Raw genomic sequence first — 20,519 nt, forward strand, 5'->3', positions numbered from 1 at the left:
TAGAATGAAATCAGTATACTTAGTCAAGAATCTTCGTGATCATAAATCCATTCATTTGTTGTAGAAACATTTCTTGGCGCCATCACCAAGCAATGGGCCCGCCCCTTGTGATCGTGGAGTCAGGCACTGGGCATAGGGTGGTAAACAAAACAGACTTGGCTGCTGCCCTCAAGGAGCTTATGAGAGACATGTATTAAACAAACACTCAGACAAATGTGTAACTAACACTGTGATCACTGCTATCCAGGGACAGAACAAGGTACTATGTGAGAGGCCAGCAGGGGAGACCTAGATTGCTGGGGGGAGGGCTTTCAGGAAGAAGAACGGGGGAGGGGCATGGTCCAGGAGAAGGAATGGCCAGGAGGGAAGACAAAACTTGGGAAGTCTCAGGAACTGAAAGAAGCAGCACGGTAAGAAAAGGAGAGAGCTCAACAGAGGCGAATCATGCAAGGGCTCAGAGGCTGAAGAATTTTTGCCTTTATCCTAAAGACAACAGAAGCTGCTGGAGACAAGGGGAGATGGGGAGGGACTGACAAGAGCCTATTCACGTTTTTGGAAGAGCGTGTTGGCTGCTCTGTGGAGCAGGTCATGAGTGGAAGTGGGGGACTGTCAGGTGGCCACAGCAGTTGTCCAGAAGTGAGATGATGGCTGGATGAGGGTGGTGGCACTGGAGAAGGACAAAGTGCAAATATTCCAGAGAGATTTTGGAGGCAGACTCAATAATACTTGGGAACTGATGGGTTCTCAGTGAAGCACGAAGCAAGTCATTCACTGGGGCTGGGAGAAGGGAGAGGGTAGGTGTGAGACGTGAGAAGGTACGAAACAGTGCAGCAAGGGAATGAGCTTACCAGAGAAAAGGGTAATGCTGCGCATTTGAGGCTGGCAAACATTTATAGTGTTACTGCTATGCCTGGATGGGTGACTTTTTTCTTCAGGAATACTTAGCCATGGGTGCAAGGCTAAAGAAAGCAGATAGCTGCAGTTTTGTCATAGAAGATAGGACAAAAGAGGAAGGGATCTGAGGATATTTGCAAAAAAGAGCGATAGTGGGAGACCACGGAATTTAAGTTGGACAAGGAAGAAAGTAAAGACAGGAAAGCCTAACACACAGAAAAGGTGGGGGTAATGCACTGGAATTATCAAGAAGGTTGAAAAGCTGTCAGCATGACTCAGCCCAATAGCATTTAAGCCCCACCTAACTGACTCTCAAGTCACTCCTTACATCCCAATTCTCTTGCTTCCATCTAGCATGGCACCCTTGTCTCGGGCTCTTGATTCGATGACATGCATCTAGGTCTCTCTAGGTCAGGTCCACCTCTGGACCAGCAATGCAGCCAGAGGTGACCGTGGATCACACCCTTCTCAGCTGCCCCATTGCTGGGTGCAGGACCCTGGCAGTGGGGACTCATACGTCTCTTTCCTAGTCTTGCCCACCTTCTTCTCTAACTCTTGGAGTTGGGCCAGAATTCTCTCCTTCTCTTCATCAGCTTCCTGAAGTTGGAGATCTGTAAGGCCTTGGATTTCCTCCATACTTTTTAGATTTTCTTGTAAATAGTGAATTTCATTCTCTAACTGCTGAATTCTTGCTTTGTGTTGCCTCTTGTCAAAATTAATCTGTGAAGAAATCAAGTTTCAAAGATGATTTTTAAGCAAAATATGTTTTGAGCAAAATAAAAACCTTCTAGAGAATTATATTTCATTTTACTAAAGAGTAAAATGAAATGCTGTGCTAATGAGTTACTGGGGATGGCTTTATCACAACTGTCCTCTAGGATCCATTTTAATGTTTGCCTGATCATTAAAATAATTACATCAAAAACTCAGATTCTGGCACTATACTACACTCTAGCGATGTTGTATTATCCACTTGCACGTTAAGAAACATCTCTCACTTGCTTCCAAAACAAGGAAAACACAGTGTCACAAAGAAGCGTGACTTTGACATCAGTAACCACATTTAGAGTTGAATTTTAGTCACACCTAGTTTGACTTATTAGGAGTGAAACTAACAACAATTACACTGTATTTTAAAAAATTATACCTTTATTAATTATACCTTAATAAAGGTATACCTTATAAAGGTATACCTTTATTAAGGTATAATCTACATAACAGACACTTTTTTCTTTCTTTTTTCTTTTTTTTTTTTGGCTGTGCCACACGGCTTGTGGGATCTTAGTTCCCCATCAGGGATCGTACCCTGGCCCTGGGCAGTGAAAGCAAGAAATCTTAACCACTGGACCACCCAGGAATTCCCTACATTGTATTTACATGAGAAAGGAAGCACTGTAATTTGCTGAAAAATATGAATGTTTTCTAAACACTTCCCTCTAGCTGCCTCTTGCCCTTCTCTTACTCTTGCTTCAAGGGCTCTCTCACAGGCCTGCCTGAACTCTTCTTGTCCGCTGGCCAGCTTCTCCTGATGCAGAGCCACTTCTTCTTGGAGTTTTCTCTCTCTCACTTGAGCTTCCTCTTTTTCCCACTGGGAACGTGTAAGGATTTCACTGAACTGTTTCTGCAAATCAGCGAGACTTTTCCCTAAGACATCTGAAGGACTATGGATTCTGGTAAGGGAGGGAAAAAAAAAATGGTATAAGTGTGACATTTTATTTTTGATGCTGGATGCTGGGTGCAAACATGCCGGTAACATTAGTGCAGAAGTAAAAAGAGTTGTGAGGAATGGGACTGGTGTCAATCCGTAGCAAATTACTGTGCACCTCCTGAGTGCAAATTATTGTTTTATTAAATGACTGTTGCCACTCTGAAAGCACAGGCTCCTGTCAGGCTAACAATGTGTGTTCAAAGAATAAATGCCCATTTCATATATTCAAATTAGCCTCAGTTTTCTTTTGATATTTGTTTTCTATTTAAAATGCATAATGTGACTCTATTTCCTGACCATCTGCAGAAAGCTTTCAAGAACAAGTTACTCGTAAAGCCTTTGTGTTTTTTAAATTAAATAATACCAAAAAGTATAAAAGATTAAAAAAATCAGTGACAGGCAACTTGAATTAAGCAATCTGTGTCTCAATCATGGTAATATGATAAGGGAAAAGGGAAACCTTACAAAAGAACTCAGCCATTAACAGTAGTTGGAAAGGTGATTTCATCATTGAACCCCACATTCACAACTCAGCCCACTCTCTACCTGGAGGTCTTGATTTTCCATTACCTCATCTCCCCAGCTCCTGATTTCAGTTTTCTCCTTAGCTCATCTACACGAGCTGCCACTTCTTCTGGACGAATCAAACCATCAACTACATGGTTAAGGTGATTCTGGAAATCTTTAAGTTGCTGTTTTAACAGGTTATTGTCATCCTGTGGAGGGGGTAAAATGGAGAGGGGTAAAAATTACCAAAACAAAATAAAAAACACACCCAAATACACACACACAGCCCATATTATTTACCATATAACAGTTCCAGTCAACTCCCTTTACCAGTTTTTTTAAAAACCCTTTGCACTATGGCCAACAATACCTGAATCTATTGATTAATCCGAAGTCACAAAAGACACAAACAGGCATTACGATGTGTCCTGATGTGATGCAAAAAAGACGTACGTATGAACACTACCTAAGACTGTCTTCTTACCAAAGAGTAAATAACTTGAACCTAAATAAGCCTCCATATGTGACATAAGAACATGTTAATCAATGCCATGGGGATGCAACCAGCAAAATCTAGACTATGGGAAACTCTACAGGACAAAGACCTGGTTTTCTTTAGTATGTAACAAAGAGAAAAAAAAGAGCAAAACTATAGATTACAGGAGACAAGAGTCAAGTCATCCAAATGCAATGTGCGCACATTATTTGGACTCTGATTCCAACATAACACTTCTAAAAAATTTATAATTTGAACATTTTGTATACTTAAGGTATTTGACGATATTAGGGAGTTATTGTAATTTTTTTTTTTTTTTTTTGCGGTACGTGGGCCTCTCACTGCTGTGGCCTCTCCCGTTGTGGAGCACAGGCTCCGGACGCACAGGCTCAGTGGCCATGGCTCACGGACCCAGCCGCTCCACGGCATGTGGGATCTTCCCGGACCGGGGCAGGAACCCGTGTCCCCTGCATTGGCAGGCGGACTCTCAGCCACTGCGCCACCAGGGAAGCCTGGGAGTTATTGTAATTTTAAGGTGTAACGATAGTATCCGTGTTTATGCCTCTTTTTTTTTTCGGCCGTGCTGCATGGCTTGTGGGATCACAGTTCCCTGACCAGAGATTGAAGCCGGGCCATAGCAGTGAAAGCTCGGAATCCTAATAACCACTAGGCCACCAGGGAACTACCCTATGCTTCTTTTTTAAAGCCTTATTTTTTAGAGATACATACAATAGTACAGTATTTACAGATAAAATCAGATGTTTTGGATTTACTTCAAAATAATTCGGTGTGTGAACAAGTGTGAGGGGTGAGGTGTGGAGGGTATTATAGATGAAATAAGACTGGCCATGTGTTACAGATGAAGTAAGATAGTCCATGTGTTGAAACTGTTGAAGATGAGTGATATATACATAAGGATTCATTTTAGTATTCTATTTATGTATATGCTTGAGAATATATATAATTCAAACTTAGAAAAAACAAAAACAAAAAACACCTTCCCATAATACTCAGCTTTATCTGCCAATCAACTGAAAAATGCAACATCTAATACTGAAGTTCTCTAATAGCTTACAATTCTCTGTGGGAGTATTTGTTACATGCTAGGATATTTTCACTAAGAAACTAATGAACATAACTAGACCCCAGAATTAAATCCAGACAGTACCTCTTTCAAGTAAAAAGAAACTGCTAAAATTTCTCTGAATTGTACAGAAAAATAGTTCTATATCCTAAGCTATTGACTATATTCCCCTGAATACCTATATTCTACTTAAGTGATTTTCTTCAAACTTGGTATAACATTGGGTTTTTTGTTTTTTGGGCTTTTTTTTTTAACACTGTTAACTAAATTGGAGAATGAGCATTGCAATGAACGTGCCTGTCCACCCACATTTGCACTACTTTCTAATCCTGGCCACAGGTGATCTGACCCAAGGACAGCCAATCCACTGACTAGCCAGAAAACAAGTTCTCTCCCTCTCCAAAATGTGAACCAAGATCCAGTCCAGCAAGTCTGTATGAGAGCTAGACCTGTAAAGTTATGCGAGCCTGGGGCTGGGGTTGATGCTGGGCCAAAATGCAATGCCCGGGGAGACAGAGAGGAGAAATGAGAGCCGCACAGGCCCTAGAAGGTTAACAGAGCAGCTCTGGTCACCAGCAAGCTGCCTGTCTCCTTCCTTGAGCTAGTATTAGTAGGTTTTGGTTCACTGCAACTAAATGATTTCTGACAAAGATAAATGTAGAGTGAGTTTAACTTGTACTCTGCATCAGGAGGTCAGTAGGCCAAGTAACCAAAGGACCTAGTTCCAACTAAGGGAGTCTTACAGCATGGACCAGCATTCTGGAAAGCTGACCTCAATTTCTACCTTGGAGAGAGACCCCTGAAGTCCTTTTCTTTAATAGATGTGTACTGAAGTATTTATGGTTGAAATAAAGATGTATGAGATTTTCTTTAAAATATTCCAGCAAAAAAAAAATGTGGATTAACTGAAATAAGAACAGCAAAATGTTGACAATTGTTTAAGCTGAGTAAACGAAAGGGCATAAGGCTATCTTCTCTCTGATTTTGTGATTATTTGAAAATTTCCAAGGTAAAAATAAAAAATAATAATCCAGTGAACACCCAATATATACACACAACACACACAAGAATGGAAAACATGTATATCTTTTATGATATTTACTTCAGAAGCTGAAATGATAGCAGTAAAAATTAAATTCTAGGTAACTAGATTTTCTTCTTTTTTTTTTTTTGTGGTACGCGGGCCTCTCACTGCTGTGGCCTCCCCCGTTGCGGAGCACAGGCTCCGGACATGCAGGCTCAGTGGCCATGGCTCACGGGCCCAGCCGCTCCGCGGCATGCGGGATCCTCCTGGACCGGGGCACGAACCCGTGTCCCCTGCACCGGCAGGCGGACTCCCAACCACTGCACCACCAGGGAAGCCCTAACTAGATTTTCTTAAACTTTGAGAAAAAAAAAATTCAAGGCATTGGAAGAAGAGAGAGAGAATTTGGGTGAGTTTAGTCTTATTTGTCACAAACCCCCCCAGATGAATTTTTGGAGCCTTCCCCCAAACCACAATAACTCTGCCCCTTGATTTCTGGTGAAGTATAACAGCTGCCACCTCGGTCAGCTAAGTGACCCCTGACCTCACAGATCTGGAAACCTACGTGTTGATCCAGGTACTTGTTTGTTCAGACATGTGTCCTCTTTGAGAGCGTTTAACTACCTGGAAAATCCTGTCCACTTGCTTCTTGGGCAGTTTGTTGGGCAGATTATTGTGACAATAGCTATAAAAATAGTCTGCCAAAGAAAACTCTCATAAATGTAAAATGACTGCATTTTTAATGACATTCCTTCTGAGAAGGAGACTGAAAACTTTACAATTAAGAAGTTCTACTGCAACTCATTCTAGTTAAATTCCTGGATAATTACAAAGATATTTCAGTGGAAGAAGAATGCATCAATCTTATAATTTTAGCTCAGTCTGGTAACAAAGCTGCTTCTAGCGGAAATGCAAGGTACTGCTGTCCCCCATGAGTTTACCTAGTGTTCTCTGTTTCCTATCGACACTGCCTCTATCTCTTAGCACCATAATAACAACACAAAGGATATGCATATTAATAATCTTAAAATGATCGCAACAGAGGCTATGGTACTATCCCATCCAGAATTCCTTTTTTCTAATAACTCAAGTAGCTTACTACATATATGAGCAGGTTGTGAAGTATCTGACATAAAGATGGCAACATCTTTGGGTGTCCCATATAAGAATGTATTGGGAGCCAATAAGTCTCTACCTGCAGCTGTTTAAGTTGGGTGCGGAGCTCACTATTTTCTTGTTCCTTTTCTTCTGAGAGCTGGGCTTTTCCGAGTGCATTCTTGAGGGCTTGCTTTTCTTTCTCAAGTTCTGTTTGAACAGCTGATTGTTCTAACTATTGCCATAGGAAGCGATGATACAAAAAAAGTAAAATAGCAATAATTTATGATCTAATAAGGCATAAATAAATTTACATACACATGCAATCCCTTGGGAGCTTTGGTTTTATAACAACTCAGTTTTACATTTGTACCCCCAAGTTTAAAAGCCCAAGGTAAGCTTTTCACATGCCTCCTTAAACTATTAATACATAAGGAAGAGCAAGCATCAGAATCAGCTCAGCCCAGGTACGCCAATTCAGAATCTCCAGGAGTGAGCCTAAATACCTACCTTTAAAAGCTCTGTGAGTGATTCAACAGTTACTGCTCTCTCTTCCCTTAGACCAATATTTCTCACACTGTGGTCCTCAAATACCTGCATCAAAATCACTTGCTGCACCTGTTAAAAATACAGATGCCTGGACTCCCTCTCAGACTTGATGGGCCAGAATTTCTAGGCAAGGCCCAGGAATCTGCATTTAACAGGCATCACAAGTGATTTCATATAACTAAAGGGTCCCAATCATAGATCTGTAAATCAGAGAGAGAAGATCTGTTATGCTCCACAATCTCGATGTGTGGTTTGAAGACCAATCCTGGTAGTCCTGATGCAAGGAAAGGAATGTCCCTTTCAATACCATATGAATTTGTGAAAAGGCCAGGCTGCTGTAATATTTTTGTCAAGACTTATAAGAAAAAAAAAAAAGGACAATGGAAGTACAAAAGACAATGGATTTTTTTTTTTTTTTTTTTTTTTTTTTTTGTGGTTCACGGGCCTCTCATTGTTGTGGCCTCTCCCATTGCGGAGCCCAGGCTCTGGACGCACTGGCTCAGCAGCCATGGCTCACGGGCCCAGCCACTCCACGGCATGTGGGATCTTCCTGGACCGGGGCACGAACCCGAGTCCCCTGCTTTGGCAGGCAGACTCTCAACCACTGCGCCACCAGGGAAGCCCAAGACAATGGATTTTAAGCCAGTAAGGGCTGGCTTAAAAACTTTTGAAAGAAGAAAATTTATTTCAAAGGAGATGCTAACCAGAAATTGTATTTACTATTATTTTAAAATATGTATTTACTGTTATTTTAATTGTTTCCTTCCCAACCTCTTGTTTTCCACACTCTGATCAGGTCAACTACAGTTTTATAAAACTTGGTACTCTTAAGAAATATAACACTGACAACTGGCAAATGGTCATTTGATATCATTTGGTATCTCATGTAAAGGACCACAAAGTAATATAATTACTATAATAAGCCTATTTTTATATCCTTTTCTAATCATATGAATGCCATTTTACATGAATTCCTGGGATTCAAACTATCTTATTTTTTTAAATAATTAATTAATTTTAAATTATAGTTGATTTACAATGTTTCAGTATACAGCAAAGTGATTCAGTTACACAAATATATATCTATTCTTTTTCAGATTCTTTTCCATTATAGGTTATTATCAATACAAGATATTGCATACAGTTCCCTGTGCTGTATAGTAGGTCCTTGTTGTTTCCCTATTTTATATACAGTAGTGTGTATCTGTTAACCCCAAATTCCCAATTTATCCCTCCTCCCCCCTTTCCCCTTTGGTAACCATAAGCTTTTCTATGTCTGTGAGTCTATTTCTGTTTTGTAAATAAGTTCATTTGTATCATTTTTTTAGATTCCACATATAAGTGATATCATATGATATTCGTCTTTCTCTGTCTGACTTACTTCACTTAGTATGATAATCTCTGGGCCCATCTAGGTTGCTGCAAATGGCATTATTTCTTTTCTTTTCTTTTTTTTTTTTACAGCTGAGTAATATTCCACTGTATATAAATACCACATCTTCTTTATCCATACATATGTCGATGGACATTTAGGTTGCTCCCATGTCTTGGCTATTGTAAATAGTGCTGCTATGAACATTGAGGTCCATGTATCTTTTCAAATTAGTTTTCATCTTTTCCAGATATATGCCCAGGAGTGGGACTGCTGGATGATACGGTAACTCTATTTTTAGTTTTTTAAGGAACCTCCACTTCTCCATAGTGGCTGCACGAATTTACATTCCCCTAACAGTGTAGGAGGGTTTCCTTTTCTCCACACCCTCTCCAGCATTTATTATTTGTAGATGATGGCCATTCTGACCAGTGTGAAGTGGTACCTCATTGTAGTTTTGATTTGCATTTCTCTAATAATTAGCGATGTTGAGCATCTTTTCATGTGCCTGTTTCAAACTATCTTATTTTATTTAACTTTCATCCAGTTAGAACCTATTGACCCTCCTCATGTGCCAGGCACTGAAACAGGCATCTACAATCTGGGCATTCACTGTGCTCTGAGTCTAGCAGGAGAGACAGACAATCTAAACATGATTTCATACACAAGATAAAATGCTTTGACTGAGCACAGGTTAAAGGAAAATCAAAGTAGAGTCCTGAATCCAGATTTTCAGTAGGCATAACAGAAGGTGAGGGCGGGCTTCCTGGAGGAAGATGCAACCCATTTGTTTAATAGCTAAACAAAACTGTATTTTAATGTGATCAAGAATATATTATAACTGGCCTCTGTCTTCCTCTCTGCCCTTATCTCTCACTCTCATTCCCTACTCCTCTTCTCGCTCCTGGCATACTGGAGGCATACTTTCAGCACTTGAAATGCATTAAGCTCTCTCTCCTTGCCTCTCTGCCTAGAACACATCCCTTACCTCTACCTTTTTACCTCTGCTCCCTCTGCACAGCCAAATCCTAGTTCCCCTTGAAGTCTCGGCTGAAACACCATTTCCATAGGGCAGTCTTCCCTGACCACCACTGCCCTAGCACAGAACCCTATCGTTTTCTTTGTCCGACACCTGTTTTACCTACCAGACTGTCAGCTTCACAATGACATAACCATGTGTGTGCTATTCCCTACAGCATCCATGGCACCTGGCCCTTAATGGCCAATTGATAAGTATTTATTGGATGAATAACTATTTCACTAATTTGCAAGTATAATTAAACTAGTGGGTATTTCATCCAACCAGAATAGGAAGTAGCAAAGTAAAATTTAATATCAACTTAAAAGAGGTCTCTTAAAGCTGTTTTGAGAAAGAACAACTAGAATTTATTGATTAGCAACTGCTAGGTGCTTTCAGGCCCATTGTCTCACTTACCCTCACCATAACCCGCTTTACAGAAGATGAGGCATTTGTCAGAGGCTCAGAGCCATGAAGTGACTTGCCCATGTTCACACAGGGGTCATATTTAAGCTCAGAATGTCTGACTCCAAAAATGTGCTCTTCCCATCACTCCACATACATTATATTAAAAAGTGTTTAATCTTCGATTAAATTAAAGGAAAGCTGTTATGTTAAGGCCCAGCCTACTTAGTTTCTAGATGGCTTTGTGCTCTTACTTACCTGGCTGAGCCTTGTTAGTTTTTCCAACTCTTCTTTGAGCTGGTTGGCTTCGGCATCCTTTATTTTTAACTGAGCCTCTAGCTCAGCCTCGTAAGCACTGAGGTCTCCTTGGGTCTGCTGCAGGGATGCATTCACCTCATGCTGCTCCTGAAGGGTGCTTTCTAGCTCTGCAAGCTCCTGCAAGGATTCAGTGTTTTAAGTACAGAGCCCTCAGTGTGCTGCTTAAGCATCTGCAAGTCATTATAAGTAACTTGAGCACTTAAAGCAAATGCTGGCCAGCCAGTGCTGGCCAGGCACAGAGTACTCAATGGCAATACGATGAAGCTGCAGGCTGTGTGAATCCAGTCTGGAAAACAAAAACACTGACTAAATGTAATCAGAAAAATCAGTAAGCTACAACATGTTTTCCAAAGTAACCAGTTGTGTGATACTTTAAACGAGTCTTATGTATTCATAAGAAGAAAAAATGAGAGGAGGATAAAATTTAAGGCCTATTTTCCTTCAGACACTGGAATAAATGTTTTCATGTTCATTATTTAATTACATCCTCACAGTAACTGTGTAAGGCAAGGTATTATCCCCGTTTTATAGATGAGGAAATGGAGAATGAAGATCTAAGTAAACAGCACAGAGCTGTGCAGCTAAAAAAAGGACAGGGTCAGAATATGAACTGAGATTTCTGACCCCAAAGCCCACACTCTTCCTATTAAACCATAGTATGTTCACTTATCAGAAGAAGAAAACGGGACTAGCACTCTCTAATATTAAGGATGATAGAGAAACCTAAACGAGTGTTAACAAGAATATAAGTACCTATTGATTAGCATACCACAGTTCTGATTCATTTTAGCCTGTCTATTTATTTTTTTATGATTAAACATTATAGCTTTCATCTGTTTATTTGGAATCTTGAAGAATTAAACTATTCTGATTAAAGAGGAGAATCCTGTGATAAGGACTTCTATAGAAGAGTTTCTCAGTAAGTGATCAAAAGACCACCTGGCATCTGAATCATATGGGTTGGTTGTCCAAAATGCAGATGCTACATATAACCAACAGAGGATTAATATCCAGAATATATAAAAGGTTCCTACAAATCATTAAGAAAAAGACAGACAATCCAATAGAAAAAATGGGCAAAGAATATGAATAGGGATTTCACTGAATGGCAAATAAACAGATGAAAAGTACTTAACCTCTCCAGTAATCAAGTGAGAATGCAGTTAAAACAAGACACAATTTTGCACAGAGCATAGAGAAACAAGTTAAACAAACCATGAGGAAACAATCAGATAAATCCAGAACGTGGGACACTCTACAGAACTACCAGCTGGATTCTACACACACACACACACACACACACACACACACACACACACACACATGCCATGAAAGACATTCTTGGCACATTGGGAAAATGTGAATATGGCTCAGATATTAGATGATATTAGGGAATTGCTGTTAATTTTCCTAGGTATAATAATGGTATTGCACTGATGTAGGAAAATGTCCTCATTTTTAAGAGATATGTACTGAAGGGATGATGTCATAACATCTGCAATTTTCAAACGACCCAGCAAAAAAAACAGATATAGAAAAATATTTGTTGAATCTAAGAGAGCACATAGATGCTCAATGAATTATTCTTTCAACTTTCCTGTAAATGTAAAAATTTTCATAATAAAAAGACATCATTTCAAACTCAGCACATTGGCAAACACTAAGTCTGACAAAATGTTAAATTTCCTGAATTTGATCTTTATTCTGTGTTTATCTTAGAAAATGTCCTTGTTCTTAGGAAACACACTGAAATATTTAGAAGCTAAAGAGCATGATGTCTACCGCTAATTCTAAAATGATTAGGGGGCTTCCCTGGTGGCGCAGTGGTTGAGAGTCCGCCTGCCGATGCAGGGGACGTGGGTTCGTGCCCCGGTCTGGGAGGATCCCACATGCCGCAGAGTGGCTAGGTCCGTGAGCCATGGCGGCTGAGCCTGCGCGTCCGGAGCCTGTGCTCCGCAGTGGGAGAGGCCACAACAGTGAGAGGCCCGCGTACCAAAAAAAAAAATAAATAAATAAAAATAAAAATTAAAATTAAAATGATTAGGAAAAATTTTTATATAACAATGTATATAAAATCATGTAAAATTATATATGAGAGAGAGAGAAAGCAAATGTGGCAAAATATTAATTGGTGACTCTGAATGGAGGGTATAGTGAGCTATTCTTGCAACTCTCCTGTAAGCTTGAAATTATTTCAAAATTAAGGCTTACAAAATAAAAGTTAGATAACGTTGAGGTGATGTCAAGGATGTGGTGTAATGGTAGCCCTTCACACTGCTGCTGGGGGAACAGAAATTCACAAAATCACTATGGACAGTAATTTGACAATATCTAGTGAAGCTGAGAAGGCACGTACACTCTGACTCACAGTTCCACTGTGAACACAGTCCCCATGCTCAGGATGTGTGTAAGAATGTCACTCTCAATATTGTAATAGCAAAAGAATGGAAACCACCTCAATATCCCCCAAGAGGAGAATGAATAAGCAATAAATTTGTGGTAGGCACATACAATGGGATGCTATATACATCAATAAAAATAGAGCTACATGTATCAACTTGCATAATTCTCAAAAACATAAACATGAAGAAAGGAAGTAGCCAAAGAATACACTATGTACTTTTTATATAAATCCTAAAGTTATGCAAAACTATAATACATATTGTTTATAGATGGATACACATATAATAAAAGAAGAGAGATAGAGGGAAATAATAACCATATTCAGGATTTTGCTCCCTCTGGGAGGGGTACACAGAGGGTTTCAAATATATCTGTATGTCTTAGTTTTTAAGCTGTGAGTACATAGTATTAAATATTTTTGATACTCTTATATGTCTGATACATTTCATAACATTAAAACAAATTAATTCAAATTTCCAAAGCCAGCCCTACTGAGGATGAGGTTTGGAAATCTGGGTTCTCCTGCAATGTAAAGTTTACCAAACAACTAAAACAGAGCAAGTGAAATCTCCAAATGAATGTCAACAAATCAAGCATGGAAAGGTATAATTTACAATACTGTGTCTGTTTTATCTGTAAAATAATATTACAATTATGAAGTAACAGCAACAAGAATAAGAAAAATTATGTTATGCTTAATTTTGCTACACAAATAACAAAATATGAACATCTAATACAGTATTTGTAATAGCTATAGTTTCTTATTCTTTAGAGTTATTTGATCACAATACTTTTCAGGGATAGAAATTCAGCTAAAATAATCTTCCTTTTCTTACTAAGGGAAAAATAACGCTTCCAAGTGTATCACAACTAAAGGGAAAAAAACCCCAAAACACTAAAGAGCCCCTAACACTTTTGTCACTTACAATTGCACTGTTGCTAACTTCCTTAACTAACTTAACTTGGACATCATCTACTTCTGAAGGTAAGGAAAATAGACAAGAAGAAACAAATCATACCTTCCTCATATTTTCTGCATCTAAGGCAACTATTTCCAGTTGGTCTCTTTCCTGCTTGACCTCAGTCAATCTCTGCAGCAATGTCTCTTTCTCATCCTGTAGCCTTCTGCACTCATTCTGGGCCTGAGTAGCCTGGCCTTTGACAGTCCCCAGGTATTCTTGCAACCCACTGATGACACCTTCTAAGTCCTTCTTCAGGGCTTCATTTGCTGCTATCTGGCCTAAGCAAGACGAAGAAAGGGAAGGCGATAATATATATAAGAAAATGCTTTCAAGATACATCATTACTGCATTTAGTCTCCTTAGCTATTGTTACTAGCTAAGAATGAAATTATAAGCTTCCAATTATTTCCTACTATCTTAGTTTTCATTTTCAGGATATAGTAATAGCTTTCCCCCCCATTATCCATGGTACAGGAGTATTAAGCAGGTACACAATAAAAATAGTATATTCATTGGCATTGCTTATGAAATGCTTAATACATGCTAAAAAAAGTTTAAAGTAGTGATTTCCAAATAAAATAATGAAAAATGTGCAACAAAACAGTTCTTGCTGCTAGACACACAAAACAAAACCAAGTAAAATCCCAGACTAGCAGCATTAACCTGTAACCTGAAGACTTAAAAAAACAAACAAACCATATATTGGGTACTTACTATGTCCAGGCACTTTATGAACACTATTTCATTTAATCTTCCCCCAAACTAATGATCGTGACAGAAATAATTTGTCCCAGGTAACACAGCTGATAATGGCAAAACAAGGACTGGGGTCTTTTTACCACAAGCCAAGGCTCTCATCACTACAGTCTATTATCTTCCTCTTCCACTATTATGGCAATGTCACATTTTTTTAAAATGATTTTTTTAAATGGGTGGAAGATCTATTTTTATTATTTATTTATTTATTTATTAAAAAAATTTTCTTTTTTGGCCACACTGTGCAGCTTGTGGGATCTTAGTTCCCCAACCAGGCATTGAACCTGGGCCCATGGCAGTAAAAGCAAAAGAGTCCTAACCACAGGACCACCCGGGAATTCCCAGCAATGTCACAATTGAAATTTGCACTGCAAAAATAGATCCTAAAATTCTTTCTACAGTCTCCTTATAACCAGACACCGAATGCCTGATATCAACTGACTCTTCGCTCCTGAAAAGATTTTAGGACTTAGAAGAAGACAATCACATGCCAGAGTTTATCATGATAATGTATGGACTTCTTGCCATAGTGACCTGACTCACTAGGGCATCAACCCAAGAAAACTAAAATAAAAATTTTAAATTTTATTAAACATTTTTGAGTACTCTGCAAATATTTCCCTATCAAATACTAGTACTAACAGCTGAAGCATATTCAGCTAATATCTTGATTAATGCCTGTTATTTGTCTTTTATTAACACTGAATCTGATTTACCTTAAATCATACTTAAATTCTCACCTTCAGTAAGCTGTTGTTCAAGGTCCTTAATCTCTTCAGTTTCTTTAGCAATTCTAGAAAGTATCTCATCCAAACGGCTTTCAAGTTGTTTGTACTGCTTGTTCATAATGTCAAGCTGTTGTTCTTTACCCCTTTTCTGAGCCTTCATATGGCACTGAATTGAAAAAAAAAATTAAAAGCCCGAATTCTTTAAACTCTTATAAAAATAATAATCCTTAATAACATTTCTAGGGAAGAGTGGAAAAGAAACTGTAACAATTTGCATCTGTTTTGTGTCAGACACTGTTGTTTTCACATGAATAGTTTTCATTTAAACCTCATGATAACTTGATGTGGAAATCATCTCCATTTTACAGATGAGCAAACTGAGGCTCAGGAGGGTTAAGTGATTTTTCCCAGGTAACAGCTAGTAGTTAATGTAGCCAATTTCAGTGTTCTCTGCACTGCACTAAAATGTATCTTTCCAAAAGGTTTCCAAAAAGTTAATTGATTATATATACATATACCCATAGGAAAAGGCTATATTCTAAAATGTTAACAAAGGTTATATCTGGGTGGAAAGATTACAGGAGATTTTTAATAAGTTTTTTTAGCTAAAAAATTTTATAATAGACAAGTAATAACTTTTTATTAAAAAACATTAAGTATAATTTTTAAAAAGGTTTTTTGGGGGAAATAGCGACATGAAATAAATACTTCCTTAGAATTCAAGTTTATTTTCTTTTTTTAAAATATCTTTATTATTGGAGTATAATTGCTTTACAATGGTGTGTTAGTTTCTGCTTTATAACAAAGTGAATCAGCTATACATATACATATATCCCCATATCTCCTCCCTCTTGCATCTCCCTCCCACCCTCCCTATCCCACCCCTCTAGGTGGTCACAAAGCACCGAGCTGATCTCCCTGTGCTATGTGGCTGCTTCCCACTAGCTATCTATTTTACATTTGGTAGTGTATATGTGTCCATGCCATTCTCTCACTTTGTCCCAGCTTACCCTTCCCCCTCTCCGTGTCCTCAACGAGTTTATTTTCAATTCCTTATGCAAAGAAAGATTTTGCTTTTAAGTTCCATAAACTGGGAGTTGAGAGGGTCCTCGAAGACCATTTAGCCCAGTGATTCTCAAGATGGAGGGCCCTATGGAGGCACACCCCTACAACCACTACATGCAACTGCAACCACTACATATGCCCCTGGTGGAAAGAGCTTTCACACACCCACACACACTCTGACAGTCATCGCTTTAGGGAGCTACTGTTAACTGAAAGGATTGGATTGTATTTCTCAGGTGTGCTGGGGGAAAAAACTAGAAATTGATGACCTAGTCTAACTCTTCCTTTTACATGTGAGAAAACTGAATCTCAGATCCATCAAATGACTTGCCCAGGTCTCCTTAAGCAACTGTTCATATGGAGACAAAATAATTCCCCAAGAGAACCTGTGCCCTCCCACTCACATCACACCTTTGCAGCTCTAGTTTGCCCCCACAGGATCAGAGGAACAGAACAATAATAAATCAAGAGAAAGTTACCAGGAGAAAGAACAATATTCGTCTGAACAATGAACTCCACGCGTCTCAAGTCTAAGACTATAATTTGATTATAAAAGAACATTTCTCAATTTTACAAGTCTGTTGCCTCCAAAGACAAGAAAGAAAGTCTCTTCATTTCTGAAGAATAAGTGAGAGGCAGCTTGATTGGAAGGTTTTTATTTTACTACTGGTAAAACGTAATGGATGTTCAAAACCCTTCTACTCTCCCAAAACACCCATCTGAAGTCTTTCTGAAAAGGTAACTGCAGATAAAACCTTAAATTCTAAGTAAATTTAGGATTTTTATGGCTCAAGAAAGAATTTTCCAAAAGTTCTACACTCATATCTGTATCAATAAATCTTAAAAATTCACCATTAAAACTTCCACTGAAATCTCTACATGCAGGACAAAAAATTAGTTCAATACACCAATGACCTGCATTAAACACATGGGAGCAAAAGTAGGTTCAGCGATTTTCACTACCATGGAGCTCACAATAGAGGTACTGTAAAAACAGGAACTTACATCTCTCACTCCTCCTCCTTTTTAAATCCTTTACACAGAGAGAGAGAAAATGATCATACCTTAATTTAGAATTTGTCCTGCTAAAACTGAGCCGTTGAGAACAGAGGAACTGTGGGCGGAACGCTTTCTAATGCTGTCTTGAAATTCATGTGCACTTCCCTCTCTGACAGCCACAATTTTGTAAACGCCTCTGAGCCTCTAACCTCCCAGCGCTTCAAACCACATTCCTGGCAGAGATTGAGCGGCAGCCCAGCCCGTCCAATCACAAGCAGCCTCTGCAGGCAGGCCACACCCTCTGCGCTTTAAATCACAACACAGGAAGCTCCCACAGGCCAATCACGCACAACCTTTGCAACAGATTACTACAGATTAATTGCCTTTAGCATACAGTTTGCTCCCATAGAGCATCGCTAGATAGGGAACAGGGATACAAATCTTCCTTTATTATGTTTGCTCCTGTGGTATTTCTGCTTCTAACTGTGAATGTTTTCTAGAACTAAAATGGGAGTTGATTTTTATATAGTACCTTTTCCTTTTGAAAACTAGTTAAATGCTTATGTCTGTTGAAAACTTGACTAGGCTTGGCTCTGAGCTAATTTTAAAAATAATTAATCTCTTTAGACCTGTAACTCCTTTGTGAGGCTCTGCCTCTTCCTAAAAAGGGTACTTTGGGAAATCATTTAATCTTTCTAAATCACATTTTCATTTTATGCAAATTTAAAAAGTCACCAATCTCATTTGGATGCTGTAATAAAATAAAGTTCCTCACCATATGTGCCTAAAACCAAGTGCAATGCAAGACACATCACTGGCACTTAACATACTTGTTTTCCATCATATCTCAGTCATTTACTGTTTCCTAATCTCTCAAGCTTTTACTTTAAATTCTATTTGCTATTCAGAAAGATACTTCATCTGATTAGATAATAAAAGTTAAATAAAAGCCTGTATCTGCAGAAAAATATGCAGAATACCATTCTTGATTCTTTCCCTCTTGCTAAAATGTTCACATTTTGCAGCCTAAAATGGGGTGCCTAACACTAGGCATTAAGGTGGCTTTGTGCAAATTAGAAAAAGATGCTCCTTCCAGGTGAACAAATTAAAAAGAGACATCCTCTGGTGCTCAGACTAAGACTGTAATCCTAAGAAGTAACCTTCACGAGTTTTTTTGGTTTTTTTTTTTTTTTTTTTTTTTGCGGTACACAGGCCTCTCACTGTTGTGGCCTCTCCCGTTGCGGAGCACAGGCTCCGGACACGCAAGCTCAGCGGCCACGGCCCACGGGCCCAGCTGCTCCACGGCACGTGGGATCTTCCTGGACCGGGGCACGAACCCGTGTCCCCTGCATCGGCAGGCGGACTCTCAACCACTGCGCCACCAGGGAAGCCCTGGTTTCAATTTTAATACTAAGTCTTAGGCTTTTGTTAGAAAAGACCTTATATCTGTGATGATATGGTCAGGTCACCCTTTGTCAAAATTAGCTGGCCTCCAAAAAATATCTATGATATTTTACTAAGATGTTTAAAGGGATAACTAAATAACTTGTCAAGTACATAAAGCAATTTTAGTGCATTGTCTTTACCATGTTAAATTATATGGTTTCTCATAATCCAGAGATTTTAAAGTTTTTTTTTAAATAACCTTATTATTCAAAGTATACCAGTAAAATATGCAGGAAATATTCTTACTTCTATTTTACAAATATTGGCTAAAATATAAACCATTAGTAAGACTTTTCAGAGTAGAGACAGAAAGAGACAAGAACCTAACTCCATCATCCAGCCACCTGACCACCTCTGGCCACCTTTTAGGAAGACATACTCTAGAGAAATGTTTTCTTTTTAAGGACAAAACAAAACAATATGAAACAACAAATAGCTTTAGTGGAATATTTGCATAAAGGATTAAAGAAGAGGTAGAAAAAGGACTCTGAACCCCCTCAGCTCTCCCATCTTGCCACCTTGCTGTTAAGAAAGAAGAAAATGAAACAAGCAGAGAGAAAGAGTAAGAGGTTTGGAGAGCACCTTACAGCAGGTTTCTCTTGATCTGAAATATAATGAAATTCAGTTACTTAAAAAAAATAAGTATATCATTCATCAATTGTTCTACTGAAAGCTATCTCCATCAAGCCCTAGGTTGTCTTGTTTTAAACACACACACACTTTATATATATGTGTGTGTATGTATATACACACATATGTATATATATAATACACATACATACACTCATATTATATATATACACACACACATATAAACATATGTATCGCTCAGATTTGTGCATCAAACTAAAAGAGATTTTCAGAAAGGACTCTGAGGCTAAAAACGATAAGACATAATACCTAGAAAGAATGATATGCTCATCCCCATAGAACAAGCCAAAGATCTCTTCATTTACTTACATGTTTTGGGTCTTTGGAATCCAGACTATCAATACCTATTTGCAGGTCCTTGATCTCCTTCTGCTTTTCAGAAATTTCTCCTCTTTGCTTTTCCATCTGCATTTCTAGATCCAGAGCTTCTTGGCGTAATTTATTTAGAAGTTGTATCCTACCACTCAACTGCTTGAAAAGAAAGTCTTTCTCCGCTTCTGAAATCTAATTCCCCCCACACCCCAACATACAATTAACAGAGGACAGCAACACTGATTTACAAATTTACAGAAAACAACTAGTACAATTTAAAAAGGTATTCCATGCTCTATCAGTTTTTTTTAAATAATAAAAGTAAAATGCAGGGGCTTCCCTGGTGGCACAGTGGTTGAGAGCCCGCCTGCCGATGCAGGGGACACGGGTTTGTGCCCCGGTCTGGGAAGATCCCACATGCCGTGGAACGGCTAGGCCCGTGAGCCGTGGCCACTGAGCCTGTGCGTCCGGAGCCTGTGCTCCGCAATGGGAGAGGCGACAACACTGAGAGGCCCGTGTACCGCAAAAAAAAAAAAAAAAAAAAAAAAAGTATAATGCAGGAGATACCTAGGCACTCCATTCATATCTTATACTTTTATCCTTATTATATATAGAAAATTTTATTTTATAAAAGCTTATGAAAACAATAGCAGGTAGAAATGAAGTTGTCATTATTAGTATAATTTATAAATTATTAATAATAATAACCATAATATTAATGGTAGCT

At 38.7% G+C, this 20,519-nt stretch overlaps 1 protein-coding gene across 4 annotated transcripts in view; it reads right to left on the reverse strand.

The window, feature by feature from the left end:
• The window catches only part of CNTRL (centriolin), a gene marked incomplete at both ends in the record, with an annotated part of 76,352 nt that overhangs the window by 30,608 nt on the left and 25,225 nt on the right, over positions 1-20,519 (reverse strand). For all 4 annotated transcript variants that reach the window (XM_079706865.1, XM_079706863.1, XM_079706864.1 and 1 more), the window contains 8 exons: positions 1,435-1,614; positions 2,357-2,564; positions 3,173-3,318; positions 6,909-7,043; positions 10,411-10,587; positions 13,893-14,113; positions 15,332-15,485; positions 19,790-19,984. In XM_079706865.1, the coding sequence (XP_079562991.1) occupies positions 1,435-1,614; positions 2,357-2,564; positions 3,173-3,318; positions 6,909-7,043; positions 10,411-10,587; positions 13,893-14,113; positions 15,332-15,485; positions 19,790-19,984 (1,416 nt within the window). The remainder of the gene's footprint in view (positions 1-1,434; positions 1,615-2,356; positions 2,565-3,172; positions 3,319-6,908; positions 7,044-10,410; positions 10,588-13,892; positions 14,114-15,331; positions 15,486-19,789; positions 19,985-20,519) is intronic.

The sequence above is a fragment of the Hyperoodon ampullatus genome (genome assembly GCF_949752795.1).
Source record: "Hyperoodon ampullatus genome assembly, chromosome: 6".
Taxonomy (NCBI): domain Eukaryota; kingdom Metazoa; phylum Chordata; class Mammalia; order Artiodactyla; family Ziphiidae; genus Hyperoodon; species Hyperoodon ampullatus.